A 23,706-nucleotide genomic window follows, 5' to 3' on the forward strand; every position below is an offset into this window, starting at 1 on the left:
ATTTTTTCCCTAATTTTTTGTCATTATGAACAATATTTAATGTGTATCCTTGAACACAATTTTTTGTGCACATTAAGAATGCTGTATCAGGGATTTTTATCACTACATTATTTGATTTTAAAAAAGTACATTGTTGTTGTCCAGTCACTCAGTCGTGTCCCTCTCTTTGCAACTCCATGGGCTGCAGCAGGCCAGGCTTCCCTGTCCTTCACCATCTCACGGACCTTGCTCAAATTCCTGTCCATTGAGTCGGTGATGCCATTCAACCATCTCGTCCTCTGTCGTCCCCTTCTCCTCCTGCCCAGTCTTTCACAGCAACGGGGGCTTTTCTAATGAGTCACCTTTTCACTCCAGGTGGGCAAAGTATTGGATCCTCATAATCAGTCCTTCCAGTGAATATTCAAGACTGATTTCCTTTAGGATTGACTGGTTTGATCTCCTTGCACTCAAGAGTCTTCTCCAACAACACAGTTTAAGAGCATCAATTCTTTGATACTCAGCCTTCTTTATGGTCCAAATCTCACATCCATACATGACTACTGGAAAAACCATAGCTTTGACTAACAGACTTCTGTTGGAAAGTAATGTCTCTGCCTCTTATTTAATATTCTGCCTAGTTTTATCACAGCTTTTCTTCCAAGGAGCAAGTGTCTTTTAATTTCGTGGCTGCAATCACCATATGCAGTGATCTTGGAGCCCAAGAAAATAAAGTCTGTCACTGTTTCCACTGTTCTGTCATTTTTTGCCATGAAGTGATGGAACTGGATGCCATGATCTTTGTATTCTGAATGCTGAGTCCTAAGCCAGCTTTTTCACTCTCCTTTTTCACCTTCATCAAGAGGCTCTTTAGTTTCTCTTTGCTTTCTGCCATAAAGGTAGTGTCATCTCTGTATCTAAGGGTATGGATATTTCTTCTGGCAATCTTGATTCCAGCATGTGCTTCAACAAGCCTGGAATTTCACATGATGTACTCTGCATATAAGTTAAATAAGCAGGGTGACAATATACAGCCTTGACATACTCCTTTTCCAACTTGGAACCAGTCCATTGTTCCATTTCCAATTCTAACCGTTGCTTCTTCACCTGAATACAGATTTCCAGTAGGCAGGTAAGGTGGTCTGGTATTCCCTTCTCTTGAAGAATTTTCCACAGTTTGTTGTCATCTACACAGTCAAAGGCGTTCATGTATTCAATGATGCAGAAGTAGATGTTTTTCTGCAATTCTCTTGCATTTTTATGATCCAATGGATGCTGGCAATTTGATCTCTGGTGCCTCTGCCTTTTCTAAATCCATCTTGAACACCTGGAAGTTCTCCGTTCATGTACTTTTGAAGTCTAGCTTGGAGAATTTCACCTGCTACATTGCTAGCAGGTGAAATGAGTGCAATTGCGTGGTAGTTGGAACATTCTTTGGCATTGTCCTTCTTTGGGATTGGAAAGAAAACTGACCTTTTTCAGTCCTGTGGCCACTGCTGAGTTTTCCAAACTTGATGGCATATTGAGTGAAGCACTTTCACAACATCATCTTTTAGGATTTGAAATAGTTCAGTGGGAATTCCATCACCTCCACTAGTTTTGTTCATAGTGATGCTTCTTAAGGCCCACTTAACTTCACACTCCAAGATGTCTGGCTCTAGGTGAGTGATCACACCATTGTGGTTATCTGGGTCACTGAGTTTTTTTTTTTTTTTTCTAGTTTTCCTGTGTATTCTTGCCACCTCTTCTTAACATCTTCTGCTTCTGTAGGTCAATACCATTTCCATCCTTTTTCGAGCCCATCTTTGCATGACATGTTCCCTTGGTATCTCTAATTTTCTTGAAGAGATCTCTAGTCTTTCCCATTCTGTTGTTTTCCTCTATTTCTTCGCACTGATCATGGAGGGAGGCTTTCCTATCTTTTTTTGTTAGTCTTTGGAACTCTGCATTCACATGGATATATCTCTTCTTGTCTCCCTTGCCTTTCACTTCTCTTCTTTTCACAGCTATTTGTAAGGCCTCCTCAGATAATCATTGTTGTATTTCTTTTTCTTGAGGATAGTTTTGATCACTACCTCCTGTAAAATGTTACAAATCTGTGCATATGTCTTCAGGCACTCTGTTTATCAGATCTTATCCTTTGAATCTGTTTGTCACTTCCACTCTACAACTGTAAGGTATTTGATCTAGGTCATATCTGAATGGCCTAGTGGTTTCCCCTCTTTCTTCAATTTAGGTTCAAGTTTGGCAATAAGGAGTTCAAGATCTGACCCACAGTCAGTTCCCAGTCTTGTTTTTCCTGATTATATAGAGCTTCTCCACCTTTGGCTGCAAAGAGTATTATCAATCGGATTTCAATATTGACCATCTGGTGATGTCCATGTGTAGAATCATCTCTTGCGTTGTTGAAAGAGGAGTCTGCTATGACCCATATGTTCTCTTGGAAAGCTTCTGTTAGCCTTTGCCCTGCTTCATTTTGTACTACAACGCTAAACTCGCCTGTTACTCCAGGTATCTCTTGACTTCCTACTTTTGCATCCCATTCCCCTATGATGAAAAGGACATCTTTTTTGGTGTTAGTTCTAGAAGGTCTTGTAGGTTTTCATAGAACCATTCAACTTTAGCTTCTTCTGCATTGGTGTTTGGGGAATAGACTTGGATTACTGTGATACTGAATGGTTTGCTGTGATTACTGTGCTATTGAATGGTTTGGACAGCAAGGAGATCCAACCAGCCCATCCTAAAGGAAATCACTCCTGAATATTCATTGGAAGGACTGATGCTGAAGCTGAAGCTCCAATACTTTGGCCACCTGATGTGTAAAACTGACTCGCTGGAAAGGACCCTGATTTGGGGAAAGATTGAAGGTGGGAGTCAAAGGGGACAAGAGAGGATGAGATGGTTGATGGCATCGTTGACACAATGGACATGAGTGTGAGTAAATTCTGGGAGTTGGTGATGGACAGGGAGGCCTGGCATGCTACAGTCCATGGGGTCGCAAAGAGTCAGGCACTACTGAGCAACTGGACTGAAACTGAATGGTTTGCCTTGGAAATGAACAGAGATCATTCTGTCATTTTTGAAATTGCACCCAAGTACTGCATTTTGGACTTTCATTGACTTTGAGGACTACTCTAGGGATCCTTGCCCACAGTAGTAGGCATAATGGTTATCTGAATTAAATTCACCCATTCCGGTCCATTTTAGTTCACTGATTCCTAAAATGTCAATTAAAAAAAAAATTACATGTACTTTATTAAAGTACCTGGATGTACATTTAAAATATTAATATTGTTCAGTCACTAGGTCATGTCACTTTTTTTGACCCCTTGAATTGCAGCATGCCACACTTCCCTGTCCTTCACTGTGTCCTAAGTCTGTGATGCCACCCCCTCCATCCATGGAATTCTCCAGGCAAGAATACTGGAGTAGGTAACCATTTTCTTCTCCAGGGACTCAATTCAGGACTCAAACTTGGGTCTTCTGCATTGCAGGTGGATTTTTTACCATCTGAGCCACCAGGGAAGCCCCATAACACTAACAGATATTGCCAAAGTTTCCTTACAAAAGGACAATTTGAATTTATATCAATAATGTGTGACATGCCTGTTTCCACTTGTGCTTATCAACATAATTTATAACCAAATTTTTCTATTTGAAATGCACTAGTATAGATACTAATGATAACTCACAACTTACTACATACAAGACCTATATTAACTAGAAAACACATCCTTAAGTAAAACGCAAAATATATTAACTTGAAAACACAAAATACATATGTATATTTCTACACATATATTTTAATTCATATGCAAGTCCACGGAAAAAAATAATCTACATTGATTACCTATAGGTAAAACAGTAAGTTACTGTTATTTTCTTCCTTATGTTATTTAAGTTTTTCTATTTTTAAAGGCACATAGATTATTTTATAATAAAAACTAAAATACTTAACAAAGAAAGGTAACCTCACAGAAAGATCTCAGTTATGATTTATCTTTATAAAATATGGATTTGCTGGGTCATAAGGAACTTAAATATAATGTCAATTTCAAGCATTTCATGATCAAAAAAAAGAAAAAGCTAAGCCTTCACAATATTTTTGCCTTAAGTTGTACCAAATGGAATGAAAACTAAAGGATTAGTGATTTTTAAAAATACTACTAAAATTAATCCTTCTATAAAAGTTTCTTGGAAATCCTTACTTGTCTCTTTTCTTAAATAAGATGTCTTATCTGGAAATAAAGGACCAAGCCAGGAAGGGTCAATTTTTCCCATACAAAATCCTCCAAGACAGATGCTACTATTGGCCAGATCCAGGGCAAGCCTCCTCAAGAGTAAGCTGATTATTTGGCTGTTGCCTTTCCCAATGCTGATTGTCAGAGCTTTCCGAACATCCTGCTCACGAGATCCACTATTCAGTAGCAATTCTACCAGTTTGGGACTGCTTGCTTTCTCACATACCTATTAAAGAAAAAGAGACGGTAAGCACATAGATATTTAAAAAAATCATTTTTCCTTTATAATACTGGTAATCAAACTTGGTGTGACTTTCCCCTACATCTTTAAATTTTCAGTTCAGTTGCTCAGTTGTGTCTGACTCTTAGCAACCCCGCTGACGTCAGGCTTCCCTGTCCGTCACCAACTCCCAGAGCTTGCTCAGACTCATGTACATTGAGCTGGTGTTGCCATTCAACCATCTCATCCTCTGTCAACCCCTTCTCCACTGTCTACAATTTTTCCCAGCATCAGGGTCTTTTCCAATGAATCAGTTCTTCTCTCAGGTAGCCAGAGTATTGGAGCTTCAGCATCAGTCCTTCCAGTGAATATTCAGGACTGATTTCCTTTAGGATTGACTAGTTTGATCTCCATGCTGTCCAAGGGGCTCTCAAGAATCTTCCCCAACACTACAGATCAAAAGCAGCAATTCTTCAGCACTCAGCTTTCTTTATGGTACAACTCTCACATCCATACATGACTACTGGAAAGACCACAGCTTTGACTATATGGACCTTTGTCGGCAAAGTAATGTCTCTGCTTTTTAATATGCTGTCTATGTTGGTCATAGCTTTTCTTCCAAGGAGCAAGCATCTTTTAATTTCATGGCTGCAATCACCATACGCGGTGATCTTGGAGCCCAAGAAAAGAAAGTCTGTCACTGTTTCCATTGTTTCCCCATCTGTTTGCCATGAAGTGATGAGATTGGATACCATGATCTTAGTTTTTTGAAAGTTGACTTTTACATTGGCTTTTTCACTCTCCTTTTTCACTTTCATCAAGAGGCTCTATCATTCTTCAATTTCTGGTCTTTAAATTTAGAATCAAAAAAAAATAAGGAAAAACTCATTCTTGAAGTAAAATTAGGAAAATAAAGTAGGATTAGCACCATAACTATCAGAGCAGCATAAATTAAATCTGCCATGTGAGAGCCTGTCACCATGAAGAAGACAACATGATATGAAGTAAAACTCATAGGCTTGAAGTCAAAATACCTGAGGCTCCATCAATTTACACATTTCTCACACTTTCTGGATTTGTTTGCTTATTGGATGATATCTGGGAAACTGATACCTTAACACAGCAAATGCTACTTCATTTACTTGGCAAATGCCTTCCCTTCATTTGTGATATAGAATAACTAAGTGTGCATATAAATATTAAATTCACCAATGTCACATGCAAAGGACAGTCATCATTCACTGGATTTCCAGGACAAGAATTTGAACTTCTACAAAGATACATGTTGTCTCTCAGTTTTCTACCTTACCCTGAAAGTTATGTTTTCAAAGCACGTCCTCAAAGTGGGTTAACATGGTAACTGGTACAAAAACTAGAGTGACCACAGTAAGCAGAGAAAAGCCGTAGCAACCTACAGCATAGCACACTGGCCCAACCCCAGCTAAAGTTTCTGAAAGGCAATGGAATCTAACGTTATTAACTACAAGAATGAAATCATAAATAATAAAATTTTGATGTCAGATACTGTGCTAACTTCTATAAACACATGACCTCCAATTATTTTTTAAAAGCCCTATGCCATAAAAAGTATTACTCCCATTTTATAGATGAATATTTAGGAAAAATATGTGGTTTGTCCAAAATCTTAGAGCTACTTAAAAATACACTTGGAATGCAATCCCTATCAAGCTACCAGCCATATTTTTCACAGAACTAGAACAAATAATTTCAAGATTTGTATGTAAATACAAAAAACCTCGAATTGCCAAAGCAATCTTGAGAAATAAGAATGGAACTGGAGGAATCAACTTGCCTGACTTCAGGCTCTACTATAAAGCTACAGTCATCAAAACAGTATGGTACTGGCACAAAGACAGACAGACATATAGATCAATGGAACAAAATAGAAAGCCCAGAGATAAATCCACACACATATGGACATCTTATCTTTGACAAAGGAGGCAAGAATATACAATGGATTAAAGACAATCTCTTTAACAAGTGGTGCTGGGAAAACTGGTCAACCACTTGTAAAAGAATGAAACTAGATCACTTTCTAACACCACACACAAAAATAAACTCAAAATGGATTAAAGATCTAAATGTAAGACCAGAAACTATAAAACTCCTAGAGGAGAACATAGGCAAAACACTCTCAGACATAAATCACAGCAGGATCCTCTATGATCCACCTCCCAGAATTCTGGAAATAAAAGCAAAAATAAACAAATGGGATCTAATTAAAATTAAAAGCTTCTGCACAACAAAGGAAAATATCAGCAAGGTGAAAAGACAGCCTTCTGAATGGGAGAAAATAATAGCAAATGAAGCAACTGACAAACAACTAATCTCAAAAATATACAAGCAACTTATGCAGCTCAATTCCAGAAAAATAAACGAACCAATCAAAAAATGGGCCAAAGAACTAAATAGACATTTCTCCAAAGAAGACATACAGATGGCTAACAAACACATGAAAAGATGCGCAACATCACTCATTATCAGAGAAATGCAAATCAAAACCACAATGAGGTACCACTTCACACCAGTCAGAATGGCTGCGATCCAAAAATCTGCAAGCAATAAATGCTGGAGAGAGTGTGGAGCAAAGGTAACCCTCCTACACTGTTGGTGGGAATGCAAACTAGTACAGCCACTATGGAGAACAGTGTGGAGATTCCTTAAAAAATTGCAAATAGAACTACCTTATGACCCAGCAATCCCACTGCTGGGTATACACACTGAGGAAACCAGAATTGAAAGAGACACATGTACCCCAATGTTCATCGCAGCACTGTTTATAATAGCCAGGACATGGAAACAACCTAGATGTCCATCAGCAGATGAATGGATAAGAAAGCTGTGGTACATATACACAATGGAGTATTACTCAGCCGTTAAAAAGAATTCATTTGAATCAGTTCTGATGAGATGGATGAAACTGGAGCCGATTATACAGAGTGAAGTAAGCCAGAAAGAAAAACACCAATACAGTATACTAACACATATATATGGAATTTAGAAAGACGGCAATGACGACCCTGTATGCCAGACAGGAAAAAAGACACAGCTGTGTATAACGGACTTTTGGACTCAGAGGGAGAGGGAGAGGGTGGGATGATTTGGGAGAATGGCATTCTAACATGTATACTATCATGTAAGAACTGAATCGCCAGTCTATGTCTGACACAGGATACAGCATGCTTGGGGCTGGTGCATAGGGATGACCCACAGAGATGTTATGGGGAGGGAGGTGGGAGGGGGGTTCATATTTGGGAATGCATGTAAGAATTAAAGATTTTAAAATTAAAAAAATAAAAAACTAAAAAAAAAAAAAAATAAGGACCAGAAAAAAAAAAAAAAAAAAGGAAATACAGGAGTTTATGCTTGAATGAATCACTGCGCAAAAAAATACAAAATGTTAACACTGGGAGAAAAAAAAAAGAAATCAAATCTGCAGATTCCAAAGCTTGTGGTCCTTTCACAACCTAATATTAATGATTTAAAAAAGAAATATATATCTATTTAGGTTTTCTGCCTATTTTTTAACTGAGTGATTTGTTTTGATGATATTAAGCTTCATGAGCTGTTTTTGTAAATTTTAGGAAAATGGGCAGAAGACCTAAATAGACATTTCTCCAATGAAAACATACAGACAGTCAAGAGATACATAAAAAGATGTTCAGTATGTTAAACTAATATAGAAATGCAAAGCAAAACTACAATGAGGTATCACCTCACAACAGTCAGAATGGCTATCATCAACAAATCCACAGAAGATGACTTCCCTGCTGGTTAAGGGGTTCAGTGGTTAGAAATTCACCTGCCAAGGTAGGGGATGTGGGTTTGATCCTTGGTCCAGAAGATTCCACAAGGCTTGCAACTAAGCTCATGCACCTCAACTACTAAAGCTTACATGCCCTAGAGCTCATGCTCTGCAACAAAAGAAGCCACCACTACATTAAGTCCACACACCACAACTAGAGAGTAGCCACCACTTGTTGTAACTGGAGAAAGCCTATGTGCAGCAACAAAGGCAGCCAAAATAAATACATAAATAAATAAATATATATATATATATATATATATATATATATTTTTAATCCACAAACAATAAGGGAACCCTCTTACATTGTTGGTGGGAATGTAAATTGGTGTAGGCACTGTGGAAAACAGTATAGAGGTTCCCTAAAAAACTAAAAATAGAGCTACCATATGATCCTGCAATCCCACTCTTAGGCATCAACCCAGAGAAAAACATGGTCCAAAAGGATATATGCACCCCAAAGTTCATTGCAGCACTGTTTACAGTAGTCAAAACATGGAAGCAACAAAAATGCCAATCAACAGAGAAGTGGATAAAGAAGCTGTGGTACATATATATGTTGGAATATTGCTCAGCCATTAAAAAGAACAAAATAATGTCATTTGCAGTAACATGAATGGAGAAAGAGAAATATTGTATAATATCAGTATATGCAGAATCTCCCAAAAATAATACAAATGAACTTATTTACAAAACAGAAACAGACTCATAGAGAATAAATTTACAGTTACCTGGGAAGGAGGGATAATTAGGGAGTTTTGTATTGACTGTATACAGTAGTACTTAAATAACTAAAAAGAATCTACCATATTAAAAAAAACATGGAGAAGGGACGTGAGAATGGTACAGACAAGATGAGATTAGACATGTATTGATAATTCTTGAAGATAACTGATGGATTCATAGGGATTTATTACACTACTCCTTCCACTTTGGTGTATGTTAAAAATTTTCTATAATAAAGAAAGTTTGAAAAAATTAAAATTAGTTTAAAAAGAAGTGATTTTTTTTTTAAGGATAGAGCAGAGATTAATCAGAGGTGATGGTTCCTGTGGGCCAAAACCTGTCTCTTCCCACCCCTCTAACCACCAGAGAAGCCAGAGGTGGGATCTAGAGACTGGCACCATCCAATGTGGTCTACTGTGTGCCTAGTCACTCAGTTGTGTCTGACTCTTTGTGACCCCATAGACTGTGGCCCACCAGGCTTCCCTGTCCACGGGAATTCTCCAGCAAGAATACTGGAGTGGATTGCCATGCCCTTCTCCAGAGGATCTTCCCAAACCAGGGATCGAACCCAGGTCTCCCACACTGCAGGCAGATTCTTTACAGTCTCAGCCACCAAGGAAGCCCAGTGTGGTCTATTAAGCAACTTGAAATTTGCTGTAAGCGTCAAATGAGCTGTAAGAGTAAAATACTCCCTGGATTTTGAAGACCTGGTATTTTAAAATGTAAAATATCTCATTAATAATCCTTACACTGATCACATGTTGAATATTTTGGATACACCACAAACTCATTTAATAATATTTTGAAAATATTGATTAAATGAAATATATCATTAAAAGTCTAAATAAATGAAAGAAAAGATCTTAATATTCAGGGTACCAGGTCAGGGGCAAAAGTTGGTTGAGGGGAATTCCTGAATTCTTCAGAATTAATGTGTGTCCAAACATATTTGGGGGCTCCATAATCACTGCAGATGGTGACTTCAGCCATGAAATTAAAAAATGCTTGCTCCTTGGAAGAAAAGCTGTGTCCAACCTAGACAGTATATTAAAAAGCAGAGACATTACTTTTACCAACAAAGGTCCATCTAGTCAAAGCTGTGGTTTTTCCAGCAGTCATGTATGGATATGAGAGTTGGATTATAAAGAAAGCTGAGTGCCTTAGAATTGATGCCTTTGAACTGTGGTGTTAAGACTCTTGAGAGTCCTTTGGACTGCAAGGAGATCCAATGGGTCAATCCTAAAGCAAATCAGTCCTGAATACTCATTGGAAGGACTGATGCTGAAGCTGAAACTCTAATACTTTGGCCACCTAATACAAAGAACTGACTCATTTGAAAAGACCCTGATGCTGGGAAAGATTGAAGGCGGGAAGAAAAGGGAATGACAGAGGATGAGATACTTGGATGGCATAACCAACTCAATGTACATGAGTTTGAGCAAGCTCTGGGAGTTAGTGATGGACAGGGAAGCCTTGAGTGCTGCAGTCCATGGGGTCACCAACAGTCAGACACGACTGAGTGACTGAACTGAACTGAACATGTGTCCAGGAAGTTTGAGGGGACAGTGCTCTGGTTTGATGGAATCAGCTAAATGCCCACCAGCCTTCAGGAACACCCCTATCTTCAATCTGTTCTCCCAAGAATCACTATAGTACTTTTTTAGTCTAGATATAATCAAGTCATTATACTATTTTAAAATCTTCTAAAACCTTTTGCTCCAGGACACTCCCTCTAATACAACATGCAATTTTTCAAACCTCATTTATGCTACTTCTATTGCCTCCAATGTCTAATTTTGTTCTTCATCCAGGGGAAAAAAAAAAATTTATTCTTGAAGGAATAGCTTTAAAGTCTCTTGCACTAAGTCCTTGCTATAACCTCCCAGGCTACACACCTTCCTCCTCAGGAGTCCATCCCATTTTGTTTAACACAGCACTTAGCACACTGAACCAGACATGTTTATCTGTTTGGTAACTAGAATGAAAGGCATGGATGCTACTACAATTCAATTTGTACCTCTGTAACCTAGCACAATGCCTACAGAATATATTTAACTTAGCGAACTACTAAAATCCACAGGAGTCTGGCAGGCTATAGTCCATGGGGTCGCAGAGAGTCAGACACAACTTAGTCACTGAAAAACAACAGAAAATCCACTAAGGGCCCACAGGAAATTTGAAAGGAAGGAAGGAAGGGAGGGAAGGAGAGGCCAAAAAACCTCAATCACAAATGCCTTCTCTTGGAGTCCAGAAAAGTTTTATCTCTAAATTATGATATTTACTGCCTACCTTCTATTAAGGTGATTTATGTTTTACTCCCTTATCTTCCAAGTGACACTTTGAAACTATCTTGAAGCAGGACACCCCTTTTATATGCTTTACTAATTGTCTAGCAGTGTGCTTTCCACAGAGAAGATGCTCAATAGATTTTAATAGCAGAATTTTCCTTGGGGGACCCAAACTATCCAAGATGATTTCTGATATATGGTGACATGAAAAGTAAAAGTGAAAGTCGCTCAGTCATGTCCGATTCTTTGTGACCCCATGGACTATACAGTCCATGGAATTCTGGAGTGGGTAGTTAGCCTTTCCCTTCTCCAGGGGATCTTCCTAACCCAGGGATTGAACCCGGGTCGCCTATGGTGACATGAAGAGAGAAATATTTGTCTTTTATACCAGATAAAAGAATAAAATAAAATTAGGAAAATAATTCATGAGAGGGAAAAAAAAAAAACTGTTCAGATACCTTGGTGCTCAAACAGTAAAAGAATCTGCCTGCAATGTCAGCGACGAAGGTTTGAGCCCTAGATCGGGAAGATCCCCTGGAGAAGGAAATGGAAACCCACTCCAGTATTCTTGTCTGGAGAATTCCATGTAACCCTGGAGGGCTACAGTCCATGGGGTCACAAAGAGTTGGACATGACTAAGAGATCAACACTTTCATACACAGTTCTGTATTTTAATAATGGGGATAATTCAAATATATATAATCAAAGTGCAACTTACTATCTTTTCCCATCTTCTCTCTCATACTCTAATTTATAAATAATGCAGCTCACAATCAAAGCCAATTACTTTAAGCTAGCATTCAAGAATGAATGTACAACCCTCTCCCCTACCACCACCACTATCATGAATCTGTTATGTAAACAAGAGACTAAAGCAGGCACAAGAGAGGAAGATTTTCCACTACTTACCTGGAAAGTTAAAGTTAGTCCTCAGGAAAGTTACTTAATCTTTCTGTGCCTCAATTCCTCACACGCCTAATAAAATAAACCCCACTCCAGTACTATTGCCTGGAAAATCCCATGGGCAGAGGGGCCTGGTAGGCTGCAGTCCATGGGGTCGCTAAGAGTCGGACACAACTGAGCAACTTCACTTTCAGTTTTCACTTTCAGTTTTCACTTTCATGCACTGGAGAAGGAGATGGCGCCCCACTCCAGTGTTCTTGCCTGGAGAATCCCAGGGATGCAGGAGCCTGGTGGGCTGCCGTCTGGGGGGTCGCACAGAGTCGGACACGACTGAAGCAACTTTGCAACAGCAGTAGCAAGAGTACTCCTAAGGTTGTTGTCAGGATTTTACTAAGTAAAGGACTCTGAGCAGGGCCCAGGTGGCAATAAATACCACAGAAGAGCTTGCTATTATTTTTATTCAGAATTCATTATACTTGCTCTTCCCACCATGACCTGATAAGTCTTATTTTCATGTCCCTATTCATGCATTTTCATACCCAATATTAATCCTCCCAAAGCCTAATAAGATTAACTCCGCCCTTAATAATATAACACTGGTACCTGGCTAAGTCTTGACTATGCTACTTTGTACAAAATAAGGTGTGTTCAAACAGTCTACTCACAAAAGTCAATGTTTACTATTTGTTAGATATAAATAATCTCTGACAACCAGGATAAATTCTTTACATTTAAAGATCTGATTTTAAGAAGAAAAGATATAAATAAGCACATTAAATTCAAAAGAATTTGGGAAGAAGAAAATAAAAAGCCTTTATACAGAAAGATTTGAATAAATTGAGAGAAAAGTAGAAAGCAGTCCCTGAGCAGAATGTAGAGTAACTGTACTTAAGGGCTTTTAGGTGTGTTATTTCTCTACGAAAGACCTGGAGGAAGCTCCCTTTCAGTTCTTTGGCATATCCAAGTAACATTAACACAATGATCTGAAAATCACACAAAAGAAATACAATAAAAACATTAAATTATTGAAGGAAATTATTCAATTACTTTTAATAACAGAGAAGCAACTATTTTCAATGTTGCCTGCTTAGATGAAATTTGACTAAATTTAAATAATCTGATTATGTATTTGGTTTTAATGAATAACTTAACTGTGCATGAAAATGAGTTACATGTTCAATTTCTTTTTATGTAGATTGCTAAGTAGTACTACCTTAATCTTACGATTGACAAATTGCTTTGAACACATAGGTGAGTGGAAAATTAAATAAAGTGAGGCTTTAGAAGTAAATTATTGAAAAAACACAGCACTCTGTTGGTTATTTAAGAATGCATATTGAGTTCAGTTCTGTTCAGTCACTTGGTTGTGTCTGACTCTTGGCAACCCCATGGACTGCAGCACACCAGGCTTTCCTGTCTATTACCAACTCCCAGAGCTTACTCATACTTGTGTCCATTGAGTCAGTGATGCCATCCAACCATCTCATCCTCTGTTGTCCCCTTCCTCTCCCACCTTCAATCTTTCCCAGCATCAGGGTCTTTTCCAATGAGTCAGCTCTTCGCATCAGGTGGCCAAAGTATTGGAGTTTCAGCTTCAGTATCAGTCCTTCAAGTGAATATTCAGGACTGATATCCTTCAGAATGGACTGGTTGGATCTCCTTGCAGTCCAAGGGACTCTCAAGAGTCTTCTCCAACACCACAGTTCAAATGCATCAATTCTTTGGTGATCAGCTTTCTTTATAGTCCAACCCTCACACCTATACATGACTACTGGAAAAACCATGCCTTTGACTAGACAGACCTTTGTTGGCAAAGTAATGTCTCTGCTTTTTAATATGCTGCCTAGGTTGATCATAGCTTTCTTCCAAGGAGCAAGCATCTTTTAATTTCATGGCTGCAGTCACCATCTGCAGTGATTTTGGAGCCCAAAAATCTGAAGTCTCTTACTGTTTTCATTGTTTCCCCATCTATTCACCATGAAGTGATGGGCCAGATGCCATGATCTTAGTTTTTCTGAATGTTAAGTTTTAAGCCAACTTTTTCACTCTCCTCTCACTTTCATCAAAAGGCTCTTTAGTTCTTCTTTGCTTTCTGCCATAAGGGTGGTGTCATCTGCATATCTGAGTTTATTGATATTTCTCCCAGCAATCTTGATTCCAGCTGTGCTTCATCCAGTCAATAAGGCATATTAAATCACTACATAATTGCTTTGTTTGGAAATATTATTATTTAGAAAATATACATAGGGTTACCTGAATACTACTGCAAACTAAAATGTATACAGTGAAGACAAACTGGAAATGATATGTAATGTACTCTGATACTTAATTGAATTTCTACTGTATGTACAACAGTGAGTTAGATATTCTGAATGATACACAGATGAACATTGTATATGTCTACCTTCACACAACTCAGAAACTATCAAGAAGTGTACAAAAATTGTCATGGGTTTACACAGCAAGTAAATCTTTATTTTGTATGGAGGTCAGGAAGTGTGGGAAGAGCTTTATTGAGGACAAATAATTTGGTTTATATTTTGAAGGCAGAGCAGAAGAATTAGATAGATGTGTTTGTGCAGTGCATGAGGGAAGGGAGAGAAGGAAGGCACGACCTCAGTGCACTCTACTGCAGGATGGCCCACAGCAGGGCTGTCAATGTGAACAGGCCCCAGAGTGTGCAGTGCACAGGCTATGAGGCCTCCTGTGGTAGCCCTGAAGGCAGAACTTTCTCGAGAGAGAAGTTGAAAACAGAAAGAAAATACTTAAAAGATGAATCGAAACAAAATATAACTGTGTGGTGTGTTCCTGGAGAGTGATTCACACAGAGATGCACAGTAGGAGACACGTTTAAAACTTATTTATCATCTTAACAAAGTGGGTAAACATGTAAAGGGAATGATTAGATGATAATGCCTAAAGAAATACCCTATTTCTGAAACTCTATGAATCTAAACCCTACTACAAATTACAAGCAATTGGGCCATAAACTGATAAATTCTGTAATGAAGAATCATACGATGTAGGTAAGAGCTATACAATAGCAGAGTCATAGAAAAAAAGACAAAAGTGAATCTTTGAATATTTACCTGACAAATCAAAGAAGTTGCTTCTTTTGCTCGATTGGCATCTGCTCCCAACAGAAGCAGGCATTCAACCATGATGCTGTTATTCTGATCACATGCTTTCTCCAGCATCACACTTTTTAATTCATTATCAACGGCCAGTTTTGCAAAGCACTTGCAACAAAGGTTTAGAAACTAAAAAGAATGGAAATGAGGATTAGAGTCAGCGAAATGTGTAACAATGAGAATACAGGTAAAAAACATTGTACCTGTTGATCCTTTTGCTCCATGATACTGGAAGACAATTGATGGAATATTACTGAATCAAAGGAGTAATCCACCAGTAGCTTGGAAAAAGACACTGACAATTCCAGTATTGTCAAGACTGTCTGAAATCCCTGAAAGTGTGACAAAGTTAATAATAAAAAGGTAATTATGGGCAAAAAAGAATAAACAAATGATACAAAAGAGACTGTATACAGTACTTAAAACTTGGGGTGTTCACTTAGGTAAGTAGATACATTTATTGGGCTTGTACTTTAAAGCTGTAAACTTTGAAACAATGTAATAAACACACCTTGCTCTCTCACTACTAAGAAATAAGAAGACGCACACAGAGAATAAGATGCTAAACTCTCATCTAGCCAAACAGGAAAAAAACCTAAAACACCTAATTTACCAAAATTTGGCTTTTAAAGATTCTTTGCCTAAAGCCATACCTACAGGTTGGAAGTTAGATATTAATCAGGATTAGACAGCAGAGTCAGCAGCGCCACAAACCCAAATAAATCAGTGACTTGAGTTCTTCAATACAAGACTGCAGATCAAGTTCTATAAAGAGACTAGCACTTCCCCCAACAATTTTTTTGTGCTATCTTCTGAAATTTAAATCTCAGACAAATGTGAGTTCCTAGACTGTGTTCATCTTGAGAACATTTTAGAAACGCTCTAAAGACACTCTGAGGTTTACATCCTTTCAGCAAGTCATTTATAAGGAACTGATCGGACACACCATTACTTTTTAGAACCACTCAAAAAGTTGTCTAGGCTCTATTTATGTGATGTTAAAGAAAGAATGAACTTTAGACTTGCCTATTTTATACCTTGGGTACATTCAACAAAGATCAGTTTTACTTGTAAAATGTTCATCTTTCTAAAATATATTAATGAGATCATCTAAATGTTAAAAATTATTATTTTGAGCTCTTCAGACGCTAAGTTTCTATAAATGCTTCCTAACATTTGACAAGAGAAGCAGTTTGAGGGGCATGTGGTCCACCCACCTCTAGAGCAGAAGTCCCTGCAGACAAATGAATGCAGCAGCAAAGCAGATAATACAAACACAGAGAAGGCAGATAATTCAAACTCAAAAGCTTACAAGCACTGAACTGGTCAAATAAAATATGCTGGCAGGCAAAATTTAGCCCACTGGTCAACAGTTTACAATCGCTACATAAAAATCCTAAAATTAATGCCTAGGTGAATAAATACTGAGTGAGAGCTTCATACCTGCACAAACTAATTTACCTCAGATTACTTATAATCAATTCTGTCTTGGCTTTAGTCAACCTAGGTTCAGGCACATTACAGAAAGAAGATATATAAAACCCATTGTTGGTTCTAATCTAAGAAATGCCATATGTTCAGCACTTTATAATTTAAAATCTTACATGCATTTTCCCATTTACTAATAATATTTGTGCAAAGATCAGAGCTTAGACATTTTCACTCCTGGCCAATGCTGCCATTTTTGAAAATATTTGCTGAGTATGGTTTATGAAAGTTGTAAACTTCGTTACCAAAAACACTACAACCAAGGTAGAAATTCTTAGGAAAAAAAAAAACAAAAAAAAAAAAACTTCTTTTGTTAACATTAAAATAAAAGTACTCTGAAACAATTTACTTCATCTTCCCTGAATTAATCTTAAACCAATATCTTGGATTCCTCATAGACAGCTAATATAGATTGCATTTTAAATTTTGCTTAATGAAGAACGTTTAAAATATTATTTCACTGCAAGAACAAAATTAAGGGGAAAAATTACTAAGTAAGCAGCTCAAAACAAAGAAAATGACAAACTTCATAATAATTGTAACTTTTATTTATCTAAAATCTAAGCAAATAAAAGTCCCTTGGACAGGAAGGGGATCAAACCAGTCAATACTAAAGGAAATCAACCCTGAATATTCACTGGAAGGACTGACGCTGAAGCTGAAGCTCCAATACTTTGACCACCTGATGCAAAGAGCTGACTCATTAGAAAAGACCCTGATGTTGGGAAAGATTGAGGGCAGGAGGAGAAGGGGATGACAGAGGATGAGCTGGTTGGATGGCATCACTGACTCAATGGATATGAGTTTGGGCAAACTCCAAGAGATAGTGAGGGACTGGGAAGCCTGGTGTGCTTCAGTCCAAGTCCATCGGGTCACAAAGAGTTGGACATGACTGAGCAACTGAACAACAACAAAGATAATAAAGCTCACCTAGCTGAAATTTCTTTAGCACATGCTCTGCTTTTTCACAGAAAAGACAAACGTACTAATTTGAGAGATTTAGTAATGAAACATAATGATATTTTGAAATTCAACCCAATTCTCTTCATCTACTATAATAAAAATACTATGAAATGATAAATGGCTTTCAATTAACTAGAAAATACTCATTAATGCTAAGTAGGAATTACACCAGCTGCTCTGAAAAAGAAATCTGTACAAGATCTCGATTCTCTTCAAGATAATGCACATACTTTTATCTGTATTTCACCAATATCCTTAAATCGTTGTAGGGTGGAAATCAGAATTTTTGCCAGCAGATGCCCAGTTCCCATGCATAAATTCTTCTTTGTAATCAAACATCCTATAAGACTTAAACCCAGACACTGAATTTCTAGAAAAATAAAAGAAAAAAAATAAAATGTACTGTTTTAAATCTCAAAGAAGAAAAAATTAAACATGTTCAACTAATAGCTAAAGGCCTATAAAAATCTAAATCCTGACTTCAGTTGTACCAACCTTGGTCATCTGGATACATCTGCAGTGTATGAAGCACTGAATCAATAGCACCTTCCAGGGATAATACCTCTAATGCATCAGGAAAATGTATTATAGATGATAATACTTTTAATCCACACTTCTGAATCCCAGGATTTCCAATGAACTAAAAGTCAAAAGGATAATTAAGAAAATTTGCTGTGTTAAAAAATGAATTCCAATACTTACCTTAGTTAAAGTCAGCTTATAGGCTGATGAAACATAAACTAAGGAGTCCAAATAAAATTACCATTCTTGATTCTGCCTTGTAGCACTAATTACTTTTATTTATTATTAAGAATAATAGTTAACATTTTTTGTACTTATTAAGTACCTCTTCTTCACCAGGCACTGTACTAAATAATTTCACACGGTTTTCTTTTCAGAGCATCCTTATTAAATATATACTAATATGATTCCTATTAAAAGATGAGTTCATTGAATGTAGACTGTACACTGCTGAGAAGATACTAAGTCAAAGACATTTGCCATCACAACCTAAACTCTTAACCATAAAAATGCAATGCTGTCCCTCATCATAGAAAATACTGAGAATTTACTCTTTATATGTTTACATGCTATACTTCATTTATTCCCCATCAAGTTTCATACAATACGTTCACCAACTTTAATGATGCAGGAAAAAGAGCTCAAGTCACATAGCTAAAAATTGTCAGGATTAGAACTTCCCTGGTGGCTCAAACAGTAAAGAATCTGCCTGCAATGCCGGAAACCTAGGTTCGATCCCTGGGTCAGGAAGATTCCCTGGAGGAGGGCATGGCAAGCCACTCCAGTATTATTGCCTGGAGAATCCCCATGGACAGAGGAGCTTGATGGGCTACAGTCCATAGGGTCACAAAGAGGCGGACATGACTGAGCAACAAAGCACAGTGCAGTCAGGACTAGTACTTTAATATAAATGTTTCAAGAATCTTAATCTCTTCCAACCTTTTAAATTCAATTCTTCCAGAATTTGATATTATTTGACAGTTATTCTAATAGAAGCCACTACTTTTCCGAGGCCATCCTTCTCATTGACTAAGAAGAAAACAATCAACAACACACTTTCCAATCATGCGACAATCACAATCACACCTCCTCTCTTTCAATGTCTGTGACATTTACCTAACTCTTACACTCTGCTTTTCCATGGTGCTCTTCATGATGTTCTAGGTGGTCACTCACCTAGAGCCAGACATCCTAGAGTGTGAAGTCAAGCAGGCCTTAGGAAGCATTACTACAAGCAAAGTTAGTGGAAGTGATGGAATTCCAGCTGAGAGATTCAAAATCCTAAAAGATGATGCTTTAAAGTGCTAAACTCAATATGTCAGCAAATTTGGAAAACTCATCAGTGGCTATGGGACTGGAAAAGTTCAGTTTTCATACCAATCCCAAAGAAGGACACTGCCAAAGAATGTTTAAACTACTGTACAATTGCACTCATTTCATATGCTAGCAAGGTTATACTCAAAATCCTTCAAGCTAGGTTTAGGCAGTATGTGAATCAAGAATTTCCAGATGTACAAGCTGGGCTTCAAAGAGACAGAGGAACCAGAGATCAAATTGCCAACATGTGCTGGATCCTAGTAAAAACAAGAGAATTCCAGAAAAACACCTACTTCACCTTCACTGACTGTGCTAAAGCCTTTGACTGCGTGGATCACAAAAAATTGTGGAAAATTCTTAAAGAGATGGAAATACCAGACCACCTTACCTGTCTCCTGAGAAATCTATACACGGGTCAAGCAGTAAACAGCTGGAACTGGACATGGAACAACTGACTTGTTCAAAATTGGGAAAAGAGTAAGACAAGGCTGTATATTGTCACTCTGTTTATTTAACTTCTATGCAGAGTACATTATGTAAAATGTCAGGCTGGATGAATCCCAAGCTGGAATCAAGATTGTCAGCAGAAATATCAACAGCCTCAGATATGCAGATGATACCACTCTAATGGCAGAAACTGAAGAGGAACTCAAGAGCCTCTTGATGAGGGTAAAATAGAAGAGTGAAAAAGGTGGCTTGAAACTCAACATTCAAAAAATTAAGATCATGGCATCTAGTCCCATTCAGTTCAGTTCAGTCACTCAGTCATGTCCGACTCTTTGCGACCCCATGAATGGCAGCACCCCAGGCCTCCCTGTCCATCACCAACTCCCAGAGTTCACTCAAACTCATGTCCATTGTGTCGGTGATGCTATCCAGCCATCTCATCCTCTGCTGTCCCCTTCTCCTCCCGCCCACAATCCCTCCCAGCATCAGGGTCTTTTCCAGTGAGTCAACTCTCATGAGGTGGCCAAAGTATTGGAGTTTCAGCTTTAGCATCAGTCCTTCCAATGAATACCCAAGAATGATCTCCTTTAGGATGAACTGGTTGGACCTCCTTTCAGTCAAAGGGACTTTCAAGAGTCTTCTCCAACACCACAGTTCAAAAGCATCCATTCTTCAGCGCTCAGCTTTCTTCACAGTCTGACTCTCATGGGAAATAGAGGGGGAAATGGTGTCACACTTCATTTTGGGGGGTACAAAATCACTGCAGATGGTGATTGCAGCCATGAAATTAAAAGGTGCTTACTCCTTGAAAGGAAAGTTATGACCAACATAGATAGCATATTCAAAAGCAGAGACATTACTTTGCCAACAAAGGTCTGTCTAGTCAAGGCTATGGTTTTTCCAGTAGTCATGTATGGATGTGAGAGTTGGACTGTGAAGAAAGCTGAGTGCCGAAGAATTGATGCTTTTGAACTGTGGTGTTGGACAAGACTCTTGAGAGTCCCTTGGACTGAAAGGAGGTCCAACCAGTCCATCCTAAAGGAGATGAGTCCTGGGTGTTCACTGAAAGGACTGATGCTAGTCCCATTACTTCATGGCAAATAGAAAAGGAAAAAGTGGAAACAGAGATAGATTTTATTTTCTTGGATCCAAAATCACTGTGGACCATGACTGCAGCCATAAAATTAAGAGATACTTGCTCCTTGGAAGGAAACCTATGATAAACCTCTTCAGTTTATTAAAAAGCAGAGACATCACATCACTGACAAAGGTCCATGTAGTCAAAGCTATAGTTTTGCCAGTAGTCTGGTATGGATGTGAGACTTGGAACATAAAGAAGGCTGAGTGCTGTAGAATTGATGCTTTCTAACTGTGGTGCTGGAGAAGACTCTTGAGAGTCCCTTGGACAGCAAGGAGACCAAACCAGTCAATTTCCAAAGGCAATCAACCCTGAATATTCATCAGAAGGACAGATGCTGAAGCTGAAGCTCCAATCCTTTGGCCACCTGATGTAAATAACTGACTCACTGGAAAAGACCCTGATACTGGGAAAGATAGACAGCAGGAAGAGAAGGGGGGTGACAGGATGTGATGGTTGTATAGCATCACTGACTCAATGGACATGAGTTTGAGCAAACTTCGGGAGATAGCAAAGGACAGAGAACTCTTCTGTCCACTGGGTCAAAAAGAGTCAGAAGCCACTTAGCCACTAAATAACATCTTCACTATAGAGCTGAAATAGCTTCCAGTCAGACCTCAAATTCTGATATAGCCTCTTCAACAAAAACCTACTGCCTTCCAACATGTTTTACTTCCCCCTATTGTCACTGAACAGATTTTCATTCATTTCCCAATCTAGTCCCTCAATACCTCTCATGTGTTTTGTATTTGCATCTTTCTTTATATAGGTTATGGACCGAAGCATCATTTTCTCATCTTGTATTGTCCTCTTCCAACACTGAACTGCTCAGCTCAGATATCATTTCATCTATCATTTCAACAAGACACTCATATCTTTGTCTCCCTTAGCAGTTTTCCCCCCCATTATTTCCATCTTACCAATTCCTTGAGTAGTAAAAGGATATCAGCTTGGAGTCAATTAAATTTGGCTTTAAACTGTCTCATCACTTAAAGAGTTCCATGAATCTCTGGGCCATTAAAAATGAATGAAATAATATTTACTGAGAAGTGGTATTAAGTCAGAAGGTATTATTCAAGAACATAAAGAAATTCAAAGTGGTACAAAGTGAAGCTGGAGGGATGGCTCAGTGTTTGCCCAGGTTTCCTCACCTCGAAAATGATTCTAATAATGCAGTGTTGTTATGAGGGTGAAATGAGATAAATCACCATCCATGCAGTAAACACTGAGTGATGGCATAGTTCAGGCCTTGGAAGGAACGAACACTCTTCACAGAAGTGAAAGACTTCTCACTGGGAGAGAATATCCCTAAATTGATCTTTCATTCTATCAAGCTACCACTCCTCTCTCATTTCTAAACGTATTAATAGAAAAGTCTAAACCCACTTCCTCTACATTCTTCCCACCTCTTAATTTCACATAATCAGGCTTCTGTCCTAACCACTCAAAATTAAAACCGTTCAAAGAAAAAAGTTCTTTAACAACTGAATTGCTGCTCTTTCCTCCCTTGATTTCCATGACACAGTAATCTCCCTATTTATTCTCAAACTTTAAAACTATTTATTTATCTATCTCATTCACAATCACTTCTTTCAATTCCAAACTTTGTCCAAAGAACTTTACTTAAAACTCTCTGTTCATGGATGGAATTCATATACCATCATGGCTTCAGGCCACCATAACAACAATAGCAACAACCACAAGGATAACCAAAACCTAAGGAGCATTTGCTATGTTCCAGACATTCTTTTCAGCACTTCATATGTATTAACTCATTTAATCTTCACACTCACCCTATGATGCAGACACATAATTATTATCCTAGTGTTATTGGTGAAAAAAAATTGAGACACAGAAGCCTTTGAGTAGATAACTCAAAGCATAAGCTTAAACTCTCTTAAGTTCTAACTCCATATTTCTCTTTGTTTGACACTAGTATCTTGAACTTAGATGTTCAAAGTTAAAAGTTTATTATCTTCTCAAAGAAAAAAAAGAAAACTCAGACTGCCATTTTGAACTTTCTGTTTTAATTAACAGTACCACCATTTCAAGCCAGGCTTTAGCAATACGTGAACCGTGAACTTCCTGATGTTCAAGCTGGTTTTAGAAAAGGCAGAGGAACCAGAGATCAAATTGCCAACATCTGCTGGATCATCGAAAAAGCAAGAGAGTTCCAGAAAAACATCTATTTCTGCTTTATTGACTATGCCAAAGCCTTTGACTGTGTGGATTACAATAAACTGTGGAAAATTCTGAAAGAGATGGGAATACCAGACCATCTGACCTGCCTCTTGAGAAATCTGTATGTAGGTAAGGAAGCAACAGTTAGAACTGGACATAGAACAACAGACTGGTTCCAAATAGGAAAAGGAGTACATTAAGGCTGTATATTGTCTCCCTGCTTATTTAGCTTATATGCAGAGTACATCATGAGAAATGCTGGGCTGGAAGAAACACAAGCTGGAATCAAGATTGCCGGGAGAAATATCAGTCACCTCAGATATGCAGATGACACCACCC

General features: G+C 38.1%; 1 protein-coding gene across 1 annotated transcript in view; it reads right to left on the bottom strand.

Moving 5' to 3' along the window:
- The window catches only part of LRRK2 (leucine rich repeat kinase 2), a 213,824-nt gene that overhangs the window by 134,581 nt on the left and 55,537 nt on the right, over positions 1-23,706 (bottom strand). Inside the window, exons 15-19 of the mRNA XM_052640501.1 lie at positions 18,258-18,402; positions 17,993-18,132; positions 15,515-15,643; positions 15,270-15,440; positions 4,185-4,443 (exon numbers count right to left, since the gene is read on the bottom strand). Coding sequence (XP_052496461.1) covers positions 4,185-4,443; positions 15,270-15,440; positions 15,515-15,643; positions 17,993-18,132; positions 18,258-18,402 — 844 coding nt within the window. The remainder of the gene's footprint in view (positions 1-4,184; positions 4,444-15,269; positions 15,441-15,514; positions 15,644-17,992; positions 18,133-18,257; positions 18,403-23,706) is intronic.

This window comes from Budorcas taxicolor, chromosome 5 (genome assembly GCF_023091745.1).
Source record: "Budorcas taxicolor isolate Tak-1 chromosome 5, Takin1.1, whole genome shotgun sequence".
NCBI classification, from domain to species: Eukaryota; Metazoa; Chordata; class Mammalia; order Artiodactyla; family Bovidae; genus Budorcas; species Budorcas taxicolor.